This window comes from Lithobates pipiens, unplaced genomic scaffold (genome assembly GCF_037356315.1).
Source record: "Lithobates pipiens isolate NorthernLeopardFrog02 unplaced genomic scaffold, aLitPip1_a1.2 Scaffold_13, whole genome shotgun sequence".
NCBI lineage: Eukaryota > Metazoa > Chordata > Amphibia > Anura > Ranidae > Lithobates > Lithobates pipiens.
Window position 1 is genome coordinate 31,258,973 of NW_027507718.1, and position 13,461 is coordinate 31,272,433.

General features: G+C 42.4%; 1 protein-coding gene across 2 annotated transcripts in view; it reads left to right on the top strand.

Moving 5' to 3' along the window:
• The window catches only part of TRPM3 (transient receptor potential cation channel subfamily M member 3), a 264,979-nt gene that overhangs the window by 234,417 nt on the left and 17,101 nt on the right, over positions 1–13,461 (top strand). For both annotated transcript variants that reach the window (XM_077474953.1, XM_077474954.1), the window contains one exon: positions 6,495–6,694. In XM_077474953.1, coding sequence (XP_077331079.1) covers positions 6,495–6,694 — 200 coding nt within the window. The remainder of the gene's footprint in view (positions 1–6,494; positions 6,695–13,461) is intronic.

Genomic DNA, 13,461 nt, shown 5'->3' on the forward strand with positions numbered 1-13,461 from the left:
TGTTTTTTTTTGGACAGCAGTAGCTTCCTCTGTGGTATCGTCCCATGAAATCCATTCTTGTTTAGTGTTTTACGTATCATAGATTCACTAACAGGGATGTTAGCATATGCCTGAGACTTTTGTAAGTCTTTAGCTGACACTCTAGGATTCTTCTTCACCTCATTGAGCAGTCATCTTTACAGGACACCCACTCCTAGGGAGAGTAGCAGTAGTGCTGAACTTTCTCCATTTATAGACAATTTGTCTTACCGTGGACTGATGAACAGCAAGGCTTTTGAAGATACTTTTATAACCCTTTCCAGCTTTATGCAAGTCAACAATTCCTAATCGTAGGTCTTTTGAGAGCTCTTTTGTGCGAGGCATCATTCACATCAGGCAATGCTTCTTGTGAAAAGCAAACGCAGAACACACTGTGTGTGTTTTTTATAGGGCAGGGCAGCTGTAACCAACACCTCCAATTTCATCTCATTGATTGGACTCCAGTTGGCTGACACCTCACACCAATTAGCTCTTGGAGATCTTATTAGTCTAGAGGTTCACATACCTTTTCCTCCTGCACTGTGAATGTTTACATGGTGTGTTCAATAAAAACATGGTAACATTTAATTCGTTGTGTGTTATGCAGTTTGCAACTGTATATCAGTGACCTTCTGAACTTTAATATAATAAGAGTCGTACCCATAAGTGCAGATGAATCCTTTTCTTTTATATAGTACCAAAGTTTGCTCATGATCTAAATATTTTTACAACCTCAAAAGTGTTAATACCTAAAACAGAACTGTGGTCAGGCTATGGATATTCAACTATTTACACATTCTTAGCAAGCAGTAAATGTTTTTAAAAATAAATAAAATAAAAAAAGAGCCCTCACTAATCTCAGTACTTACAAACAATAGTTCTTTGATTAACCCCTTGTTTACACCCCCACCACCACCGTCCATGGTGGTTTCCAGGATCTTTTGTTCCTCCCAGCAGCCCAGGATCACGATAAATGGTTTCAGGATGAAGAACAGGCGGAGCTCAGGGAACAAAATGTACATTCCTTGATTTTCTCTGTGACTGATGAACCAGGAAATGGTGATCATTTTGTCACTTCTGGGTTCAGAGCTGTCATTTCCTGGCTGCTGTAGCTAGGGAACCAGCTAATTAGGGACAATGTGTGTATAATTGGTTTCTGCAGTGGAGAGCAGGGAAGACATTAGGTGGGATTTTCTAAAACTAGAGTGTGCAAAATCAGGTGGAGCTTTGCACAGAAATAGCTTCTAGGTTTCATTACCAAAGCTTAATTTAGGAAGCTAAAGTTAGAAGCTGATTGCCACCATGCACATCTGCACCAGTGCTCCAGTTTTAGTAAATCTCCCCCTAGGGGTCTATTAGACCACTGATGTCTCCATATAGGACCTGTCATTTCCCAGCGCTATTAAATACTGTAGGTGGATTGTTAGTTCTCTTTCGTGACGCTATATAGTTAGATAAATACATAAACAAATAATTGTTTAAAAATTGTAACCCCCCATCAACCTGCACTCACACCTGCCCCTGCCTAGGGCATGCACATGTATGTAAACAGCAATTGAGCCACACGTGAGGTATTGCTGCAGATGTCGGAGAGAGAGCAATAATTCTAGGGCCATTACCCATGGGCAACTCTAAACTGCTAACCTATGAAAGCTTTTAAAGCATCACACATGGACAATTTTGGGTTCTGTAGCATTTCACCATTTTTTACGGGTGCACACAATTTAAAGGTTTGACATGTTTGGTACCGGCTGTATTTCTCAATGCAACCCCATTTGTTATATTTTCGCAAAAAAATGGGTATTTTGTTGTGCATGTGTGCACTAAATGTTATTGCCACTGCCACCATTTGATTATACAGAGCCTCTGAAGAAATCATATACCTGGAGGTCTAAAGTAACTTTCTAGCAAAAAAATGCTAATTTTATCATTTGTAAAAAAAAAAAATGATAACAATGCTCTTTGTAGTAGTTAAAGTTCAGAGAAAATTAACTTTCTTCTTCTTTCAAGTGGGGACTCTTCACTTTGGTGTCACCCTCTACCTTTGCACGTGCTCTGTGTTTAGATTACTAAATTTCTGCCAGGAGAGAACCAAATGATTTAGGGATAGATATTTTCAGAACTTTCAGGATACATTACTCTGGGGTGCCTGCAGCTACAGAGGTCAGTGAGGACTTATTTTAAAGTAATTTTATATATAAGTATTAGAATGTTCGTAACCTGGCTACAGTTCTACTTTTAATGTTTTTCTTTTGTACATTTCTCTACTATAAATAGTTTTTAAGGTTGATTTAGGAATATAGAGTTGTATAAAGAGTTTAAGACATAATGGTTTACAAATGTTTTTGCATATTCCTTGTAAAATGTGTTGTTGTCTCCAGGAGCTTACAGTAACTACAATTTATGGGGTCCAATAGCTAAATGTTGATGCCTCCCCTGTTCCAAAAAAAAAAACTCTCTCTGTAAAACCTGACAATGTCAGTTGAGACAATAGTATAATTTATCCTAACAAAAAGTATGTCTAAATCAAGAACAGGCAGCAAGGGAGCTAATAATGTTTGCTAAAGATCATTGCTTTGAACAGAAGTTGCCAGAGAAGAGCAGCAGTTTTAATTCTTAACCTTAATTCTACTCAGCAGCTGACCAGCATTTTCAGCATTAGCTGTATAACATCTTGTGCCACGTACACACGATCGGAAATTCGGCCAGCAAAAGACCAATGAGAGCTTTTGGTCGGAAAATGCGATTGCGTGTATGCAAGCCAAGCTTGAGCGGAATTCCATCGGAAAAACCATCCAAGATTTTTCCAACGGAAAATCCGCTCGTGTGTATGCGGCATTAGAGCTTTGGTGTAAATTCTTAGTCCTCCCACCAATTTTACCATCCCAGTCAGCAAGTGCTGAACATGGTCTAGTAGTTTGTAAAAAAATGATATTTTTATTTTATTTTATTTTATTGCATAATCGTTAGTTCTCCTATGCACAATAACTTTACAAACTTTATACAAACTTCTTTAAACTGTTGCTTTTTAAAATAAATTCAAATCTTAACCACTTGCCGACTGTATAAAATAGATATATGGCGGCAAGGCGGCTCTGTTATGCCAGATCACATACTAGGTAAGTGATCTGGCACTTCTGGGTAGGGGGCGCGCATGCGCCACTGGCTACACGGCCATGCTGTGATTAAACACAGCACATGTCGATCAGTGGGTGCCAGCCAATGGATTACCGCCGACACCCGCTGATCATCATGAATTTACATAGAACAGAGCCCTGCCTATGTAAACAAGGCAGAGCCCTGTCCTGTCAGTAGGGAAGTAATGGATTTTCTTTCTTCATAAAGCAGGGGATCCATTGCTCGCCTTAGTAAAAACACCTGACATAATACACCAAAACACTCTCTAGGCACACGTTTAACCCATGAATTGCGTCAGTGCAATGACAGTGCATATTTTTAGCACTGATCACTGTATTAATGTCACTGGTTTCCAAGAAGTGTCAAAAGGGTCAATTAGCGTACGAATGTCTGCAGCAATATCACAGTCCTGCTAAGTCACTGATCACTGCCATTACTAGTACTGAATAAATAAATAAAAATTCCAGTGTACTTTTGAACCAATCAATAAACGCTTAAAGTGGTTCTGCACCTAAAATAAAAATATTAAAAGCCAGCAGCTACTTATATTGCAGCTGCTGACTTTTAATAAAATCACACTTACCTGTCCCAGGGTCCAGCGATGTCGGCGGCAGGTGACGAGCAATCGCTCGTCTCGCTGCTGCCCCCGCCGCCATCCTCTGTCAGGGAATTACAGCTTCACTGCCCGGTTCCCTACTGCGCATGTGCGAGTCGCGCTGCGCATCTCTTATGGTCCCCCGCTGTGTCTCTGGGAACTGTGTGTTTCCCAGAACACAATGGGGGGGCAGGGCGTCTGCGGGGGTCTGCGGCGGTCTGGCCGGAAGTAGGTGCAGTTACCTGGATTATCCAAGTAACTGCACCCCCCTCCCCCCTGAAAGGTGCCGATTGTGGCACCGGAGGGGGGGAGGGATCAGATTAGTGGAACTTCCCCTTTAGGGTGAAGAAACGCTTTAATGTTTTTTGTAACAGAATACATATTGGCCTAAATTAATCAAGAAATACGTTTTTTTACATTTTTTTTATTGGATATGTTTTATCAAATTTTACAGTAAAAAATATTGTTTTTTTTGTCTGTCTTTTTTTGTTTATATTGCAAAAAAATAAAATAAAAAAACACAGTGGTAATCAACTACCACCAAAATAAAGTTCTATTGGTAGGAAAAAAGGACATAGATTTCGTTTGGGTATAGCATTCCATGACCGCACAATTGTCAGTTAAAGTAACACCATGCCGTATCACAAAAAATGGGCAGGTCATAAAGGGGGGGAGTAAATCTTCCAGAGGTCAAGTGGTGTGTCACTTCTAAGCTGAGAAGAGACTTTGGGATTTTCAGTCACAGGAATACTGTGTGAGGCATACTGGGTTAATGTCAAAGTCCTGTCTATGATGACCAGAAGCTCTAAACCAGGGGTCTCAAACTGGTGGCCCTCCAGCTGTTGCAGAACTACAATTCCCATGAGGCATTGCAAGGCTGACGGTTAAAAGCATGATTCCTATAGGCAGAGGCATGATGGGACTTGTAGTTCCGCAACAGATGGAGGGCCGCCAGTTTGAGACCTGTGCTCTAAACTAAGGGTATAAATCTTCTCACAGATAGGGAGATCCAAAGGAAATCAGCAACAGCACGATCTTAAAGCATGATACTGTGCATCTGACCTCAGCTCTTCTGCAATGAAGGCATGAGACTACCTCCCTAGTGGGACCTCAGAGCAGCCCGGCTGTTTTTCTTTGAGTTGATTTATTGAAATAACTCATGATTAGTGTACACATTAAAGAAATCTATTCCAATTGGAAGGTAGGACATTGTCTTAAAAAGACAATGTTGAAAGAAAGAAATACAACTTGAATTTCTTTTGCATGATTTATTAAAACGTATGCATGGATGCTGGTGCATTGATTGTGCATGGGCCACACAATTGTATCTTTGCAGTTCTGACAATGCTCCTGTGATTTGCACTTGATATACATAGAGGAGAATCCCATTGCATAATGAGAACAGCGCTGTTTTTCTTTTTGTTTATGTGGTCATTTATGGAGGGATATGAGTATTTATACATGGGCCTTGTCATAAAAGAAATCTACAAACTGCCATTGCTTGTCAATTCTGCTAATTTGATCACAAGGCTGTCTCTGGTTATAGTGCTTTCCGGGTTACTGAACAGAGCAAGTATACAGGAAATTAAAGCAAAGCAGAGCTAAAGTCCTGCTGCTGTGTCAATTGACACAGACAGCAGGGCTCGGCCCTGCCCCCATCTCCTGTGTCACTAAATTTGATTGACAACAGCAGGAGCCAATGGCTCCCGCTGCTATCAATCTATCCAATGAGGACCCGAGACAGCGGCTGGAGCTGCTGGGCTTGTGCTCATCGCTGGAACGATCGGGTTTAGGTAAGTAAAAAGGGGGCTGTGGGGGGAGCTGCACTACAGAAGGTTTTTCACCTTAATTCATAGAATGCATTAAGATAAAAAGTCATGAGACTTTACAGCTCCTTTAAGACATGTGCTGGGGTTTTACTGCTGTTTAAGACTCTGTTTGGGAGATTTCCCCTCATTTCTTTGGATTGCAATGTTGTCACCAAGGCAGGAAATGAGGGGCATTTCCATAAATGACAGAGACAGCAATAAAAAAAAAAAAACAAAACATGTTTTAGTAGATTAGGGAGGGCTAGAATTCATGTTAGCTTTTGATTGCTGTGTGTCCATTGCAGATTTTCTCTCACTTCCTGTTTGGTGATTACATTGTAGCCAGAACAGAAGTGGGGGGTGGTCTCCTCAACAATTCATCAAACAGCAATAAAACACAGACAGGAGTTTTAAGTTACTCTATCCAAAACTAAAAAGAAAACATTTTGGGTTGGTGGTTTGCTTTATTCACATATGCCCTAGAGCAGGAATATGCAATTTACAGACCTCCAGCTGTTGCAAAACTACAAGTCCCATCATGCCTCTGCCTCTGGGTGTCATGCTTGTGGCTGTCAGAGTCTTGCTATGCCTCATGGGACTTGTAGTTTTGCAACAGCTGGAGGTCCGCTAATTGCATATCCCTGCCCTAGAGCAAGAGAGACAAATGAATAGTAACAGACTTTTTGAAAAAGCCGTAAAAATGCAAAGTGCAGCAGCCCACAGCAAGCAATCAGAAGTCATTCTTGTCTGTATAACTTCCTTAAAAATAAATTGAATTTGTTGTTAGGTGTTCATTTATTCTGCCATTCTCTTTTGCACTTTAGAATACGTTTGTAATCAATTTCTGAAAACAGTGGTAAATGTCCCAATAGTTTTTTGTTCACTTGGCCTTGAGTAATCATTTCAGTTGACACTGGTATTTATTTTTTTTCCAGCAACACATTCTTTGAAGTCAAGTCCATATCAAACCAAGTTTGGAAGTTCCAGAGATACCAGTTGATAATGACATTTCATGAAAGGCCTGTCTTGCCTCCTCCTTTGATTATTTTTAGCCATTTCACTATGATATGTAAGCACCTGTGCTGTCGCTGGAGAAAGAATGAAAGTGATCAAGAAGAAAGAGACTATGGATTAAGTAAGGCTTGCACTATAAAAAATAAATATTTATTTTGTATAAGTACATAGCACTATATGGGAACGCATTCATCGGGTATAACTGCAGCAAAAACATGTCAAAATAAGTGACTAAAAGAAACTCTTGATCAATGTAAAACTGACATAAAAGTATGCCCAGTAGAGTTTTACAATCACCCCCATCTTCCCTGAACAGTAACTTGCAATGGCTTTGGCGCTGACTCTAGTGACAAGCTATGTTATAGATTTAAAGGCATACACAAATCAAACTTTAAAATTAAGTGTGCCAATATTGTATATTCAGAGGGTTTTATTTACTTTCCTGGCCTTTTCCTTCCCATCCAAACATTGCACCATGTAAAATCCTTTGGTTACAAATAACCTGGTATTGTCTATCAGTCCCTTCACACTATCCTAATCCATTGCAATGTGTAAACATCTGGTATGTTGCAAATATCTTGCACATTAGCATGCACTACATTAATGGTTGCCAAATCACTCCTGAAGACCCACAGCCAGTGCATTTTACACTTGTCTTCACAAACTCACAGATAAGAGTTTTGTGCAAGTTATTTCACTAATATACAGTGAGGCAAAAAAGTATTTAGTCAGCCACCAATTGTGCAAGTTCTCCCACTTAAAAAGATGAGAGAGGCCTGTAATTGGCATCATAGGTATACCTCAACTATGAGAGACAAAATGTGGAAACAAATCCAAACAATCACATTGTCTGATTTTTGAAAGAATTTATTTGCAAATTATGGTGGAAAATAAGTATTTTGTCAATATCAAAAGTTTGTCTCAAAATGTGTTATATATCCTTTGTTGGCAATGACAGAGGTCAAACATTTTCTGTAAGTCTTCACAAGGTTGTCACACACTGTTGCTGGCATGTTGGCCCATTCCTCCATGCAGATCTCCTCGAGAGCAGTGATGTTTTGGGGCTGTCGCTGGACAACACAGACTTTCAACTCCCTCCAAATGTTTTCTATGGGGTTGAGATCTGGAGACTGGCTAGGCCACTCCAGGACCTTGAAATGCTTCTTACGAAGCCACTCCTTCTTTGCCCGGGCAGTGCGTTTGGGATCATTGTCATGCTGAAAGACCCAGCCACGTTTAATTTTCAATGCCCTTGCTGATGGGAGGAGGTTTGCACTCAAAATCTCACAATACATGGCCCCATTCATTCTTTCATGTACACGGATCAGTCGTTCTGTTCCCTTTGCAGAGAAACATCCCCAAAGCATGATGTTGCCACCCCCATTCTTCACAGTAGGCATGGTGTTCTTTGGTTGCAACTCAGCATTCTCTCTCCTCCAAACACGAGTTGTGTTTCTACCAAACAGTTCTACTTTGGTTTCATCTGACCATATGACATTCTCCTAATCCTCTTCTGGATCATCCAAATGCTCTCTAGCAAACCTCAGACGGTCCCGGGCATGTACTGGCTTAAGCAGGGGGACACGTCTGGCACTGCAGGATCTGAGTCCCTGGTGGCATAGTGTGTTACTAATGGTGGCCTTTGTTACATTGGTCCCAGCTCTCTGCAGGTCATTCACTAGGTCCCCCGTGTGGTTTTGGGATTTTTGCTCATTTTGACCTCTCGGGGTGAGATGTTGCGTTGAGTGCAGATCGAGGGAGATTATCAGTGGTCTTGTATGTCTTCCATTTTCTGAATATTGCTCCCATAGTTGATTTCTCGACACCAAGCTGCTTGCCCATTGCAGATTCAGTCTTCCCAGCCTGGTGCAGGTCTACAATTTTGTTTCTGTTGTCCTTCGACAGCTCTTTGGTCTTCACCATAGTGGAGTTTGGAGTGTGACTGTTTGAGGTTGTGGACAGGTGTCTTTTATACTGATAACAAGTTCAAACAGGTGCCATTAATACAGGTAATGAGTGAAGGACAGAGGAGCCTCTTAAAGAAGAAGATACAGGTCTGTGAGAGCCAGAAATCTTGCTTGTTTGTAGGTGACCAAATACTTATTTTCCACACTAATTTGCAAATATATTCTTTCAAAAATCAGACAATGTGATTGTCTGGATTTGTTTCCACATTTTGTCTCTCATAGTTGAGGTATACCTATGATGACAATTACAGGCCTCTCTCATCTTTTTAAGTGGGAGAACTTATACAATTGGTGGCTGACTAAATACTTTTTTTCCCCACTGTATATTTGTCCCTAACTCCTGAACATGCATTGCTAGTAGGTCTTTGAGAACTAGAGTTAAGCCTCATTGGTCTCGTTCTTAAAGAGGATCTAAACCCACTCAATAAAATCTCAGCATGATAATGTGAATTCAAAATGTGTTTTCAATCTAGTTAAATATGCAGTTTTAGCCCCTTAACAACCAGCGATGTACCCGTACGTTGCTGGACCTTCGGTGGTTATAATGGTATGACGCTGCATAATTTTGTATCAACATTTTTTTTTCTTTTACAAAAGTGTCAAAAAAGGCCTGAAACTGAAGCAGTTAATAAATACTGTATTTATCGGCATATAACACGCGCCGGCGTATACCGTGCACAGTTTAAGAGGGACGTTTCGAGAAATGTTTTCTTTTGTTTTAAATAAACCACTTTGAAGCAAAATGATGGTCAGTGAGAATCAATGCAGCCTCATTAGTGCCCATCTGCAGCCTCAATACAGCCTAATCTGTGCCCATCTGCAGCTTCAGTGCAGCCTGTTCTGTGCACATCTGCAGCCTGTTCTGTGCCCATCTCCCCCATCAATGCAGCTCACCAGCTCTCATAGAACATCACTGAGCCATCATCTGTTTACTCAGCTCTCAGTCAGCAGTCACATACACAGTCCCGCCTCCGCCATCGGTATTGGACCAGCTTCTGTGATAGACAGAACACTGGTCCAATGCCAGTGGTAGAGGCGGGACTGTGTGATGTGCGAGCCGAGTTAGAGCCGAGCGGAGAGATGTGTGGAGAAGAGATGACGGCTCAGTGATTTCCAGCAGTACTCGTCCCCCTCCTTCCCCTTCAAGGTACGCTGTCGGCATATAACACGCACCCTATTTCCAGGTGGAAAAGGTGCATGTTATACGCCAATAAATACGGTAATACCTGGAGATTAACAATGAAGGTCCTTGTCCTTGTCACTTCCTGATCACGTGTGACAGCTGTCTCCCAGCTGTGCTCCTGATTTGCCATCCTGTCACGTTCGCACCTGATGGAGAGAATAAGCAACCTAGCTGGCGCACATTATACAGGCATGCTCCACTGTTGTCACTATTAGGGATGAGCCGAACACCCCCCGGTTCGGTTCGCACCAGAACTTGCGAACGACCCCCGCGTTCGGCACGAACGTTAGAACCCCATTGAAGTCTATGGGACTCGAACGTTCGAATTGGAAAGTGCTCATTTTAACGGCTAATATGCAAGATAGTGTCCTAAAAAGGGTTTGGCGACCTGCCTCCTGCCTCAGGGGACATGGGTCACTGCAAAAAAAAGTTTTAAAAACTACCGTTTTGGCGGGAGCACTGATTTTAATGACGATTAAAGTGAAAAAAAAAAAGTGAAATATTCCTTTAAATATGGTGCCTGCGGGGTGTCTGTAGTATGCCTGTGAAGTGCCACGTGTTTCCCGTGTTTAGAACAGTCCCTGCACAAAATGACATTAAACGGAAATAACACCATTTAAAACTGCTTGCGGTTTTAATGTTATATCTGGTTCCTGCAATATGGTTGAAAATCATTGAGAAACATGGCATGGGTAGCCCTCCCTGCCCATTACCAGCCTATTTGGGTCTTGTACGCATATTAAGGGGAACCCCGTACCCATATTAAAAAAAGGAAATGCGTGTGGCCCCCAGGCCCTATATACTCAGAACAGCAGTATACAGGCGGTGCAAACAAGACAGGGACTGTGTAGGTTTGTTGTGTTAAGTTGAATCTGTTTGTCATTTTCAACCGGTACATTTTTAAAGTGTAGCTCCAGTCAAAAAAACTATCTTTAAGCTTTTTGGAAAACATAGGGAAGGGTTATCACCCCTGTATAATTTGTTTTGTCGTCCATCTTTTTTCATCTCACTTGCTGCTGTCTCCTTGCGTTTGCAAGTAGGAGATGTTTGTAAGTTGGATGTTTGAAAGTAGGGGCCTGCCCTATATTATAGCGGTATGTACTGGGTACAGAGCACGCAGACAGCACGCACTATCTCCTAACACTACTGACTGCAAGCTCTATTATTAACCACTTGTTAGCCCAATGTTTGCATAAAGTGAAAGATGAAGTTATGCTGAGTAAATAGATATCAAACATGTCACTCTTCAAAATTGCACATGCCCGTTGAATGGCGCCAAACGTCGCTACTTAAAAAATCCCCATAGGCGACGCTTTAAATATTTTTTTACTGGTTACATGTTTTGAGTTGCAGAGGAGGTCTAGGACTAGAATTATTGCTCTCGCTCTAACATTCTCGGCGATACCTCACATGTGTGGCACATGCGAGCACATGGGGACATGGGCGCTTTAATTTTTATTTTATTTTTTTATTGTTCATTTTACTTTATTTATTTTAGTTTGACATTTTTTTTCCCAAAAATATATTTTTGATCACTTTTATTCCTATTACAAGAAATGTAAACATCCCTTGTAATAGGAATATGGGGTGACAGGTCCTCTTTACAGTGAAATCTGGGGGGTCAATATGACCCCACATCTCACCTCTAGGCTGGGAAGCCTGAAATAAAAAATAAAAAAAAGATTCTGGCTTTGATCGTACTGGCGAGTTGGTAGAAGCACCGGAGGGCGGTGAGGGGTGGGGGGCGTCTATGGCTGGGTATTTCAGGGTATCACCGAGTATGGCTGGGTATCTCTGAGTATGGCTGGGTATGGCAATTTATGGCAGGGTATTACAGAGTATTGGCGGGGTATTGGCGGGGTACTACAGAGTAATAGCAGGGTACTGCACTGCAGAGTAATGGCAGGGTACTGCACTGCAGAGTAATGGCGGGGTACTGCACTGCAGAGTAATGGCAGGGTACTGCACTGCAGAGTAATGGCGGGGTACTGCACTGCAGAGTAATGGCAGGGTACTGCACTGCAGAGTAATGGCAGGGTACTGCACTGCAGAGTAATGGCGGGGTACTGCAGAGTAATGGCGGGGTACTGCAGAGTAATGGCGGGGTACTGCAGAGTAATGGCAGGGTACTGCAGAGTATGCACTGGTATTGCAGAGTATTGGCAGGGAATTGAGGGGTTAAATTCGGTGAGCAGCGATGTGGGCACTGCAGATGCAGCCCACATCGCTGCTGACACCGATCTCTTTCCCCTCCGCTGTACCGATCGGTACAGAAAGGGGAGGGAGGAACAGGCGTCATAACATGACGCCGGTTTGTTTCCAAGTGATCACTCCGTCATTTGACGGAGCAATAACGTGGTAAACGGCCGCTATGAGCGGCCGTTTACCGTGATGCGCCGGGTCCTATGGACCCGGCGGTCACGGATGCTCTCGAGTGTGCACACCTCGGGGCACGCGAGAGCAGAATTCTGGGAGGCCGTTAATTAACGGCCTCTCTGAGTTAAACAACCGCCCTGAAGCCGTTAATCGGCAATGGGCAGTTGTTAAGTGGTTAAAGCTAGATCACTAGCTATATAGGTGAGGTGAATATAGTGGTGTATACTGCAGTCAGGGCACAGACAACAACCACTACACAGCAGCAAGATAGGAAATCAGCCAAAAACGATTGGTGTGTACTGTGTTGAAGGTACACAGAACACCCACTGCTTCAGATGCAAAGTAACACACTACAGGAGGCCGCCTTAAAGGCGGCCTTATATAGTGTGGGGCGTGCACTACACAGCCTGAGCTATGATTGGCCACAGGCAGGATGCCTGTGGCCAATCATGGCTCTCCTCGCTGCCGGCGCTGCGATTGGCCAAGCATGCGGGGTCACAGTGCATGCTTGGCCAATCATCGGGCAGCAATGCACTGCGCCAACGCAGTGCATTGTGGTCCGCGCGCGCGTCACTCGAATTTTGACGCGAACGGCCAAAACGTTCGGAATTCGCCGAACGGCCGAACGGCCAATGTTCGAGTCGAACGTACGTTCGACTCGAACACAAAGCTCATCCCTAGTCACTATCTTAAAGCAGTTCCTCCAAAGCAATGATGTGCAGCCAATACTTGTACTTGTACAGATAATGCAAAAAGAATAATAAAATGGTGTAAATAGTATTTTACCCAAAAAAAAAAACAAACAGACAATGCTTTAGCAAACTAAATGTTATCCAGATGGGGATTCATTTTAACCTGTCATAGTAGAGTGCTGCAGTAAAATACTCAGTAGCCACTCCCCTTGGCCTTGGGCCCTTTAGTTTCCTTATTCGTATCAATTGCTGAAAACCGGACTTATTTGTGGTACTAAAAACAGCACTTTCATTTGCACGTTTGAAATAAAATTACAAATGTAAACTATTGAGCATTTAAGCACTTTATCAGTACTAAGTCAATAAGCAAAATATCTGCTACAATCTGTTCCCTGAGACCAAGTTATTGTTCCATTGAACACCGTTATCTTACCTCTCATGTGGCATAAATAAAGTGGAGTCACCCCATGCCCTTTCTGTGACAGTCATGTGTCAGTTCTCTCTGCATACATCAGCAACTATGGGGAATGGTTGTAGATGGATTTGTGGTCTTAGCTGCTGACTTGCAAAAGCACACTTTGCACACTTTGCAAGCAATTAACAACTTTGTGTAGGCAACATATTTTGGCAACATATTTTGGGGGCATGTGTTCAAACAAGCTTATAGAGA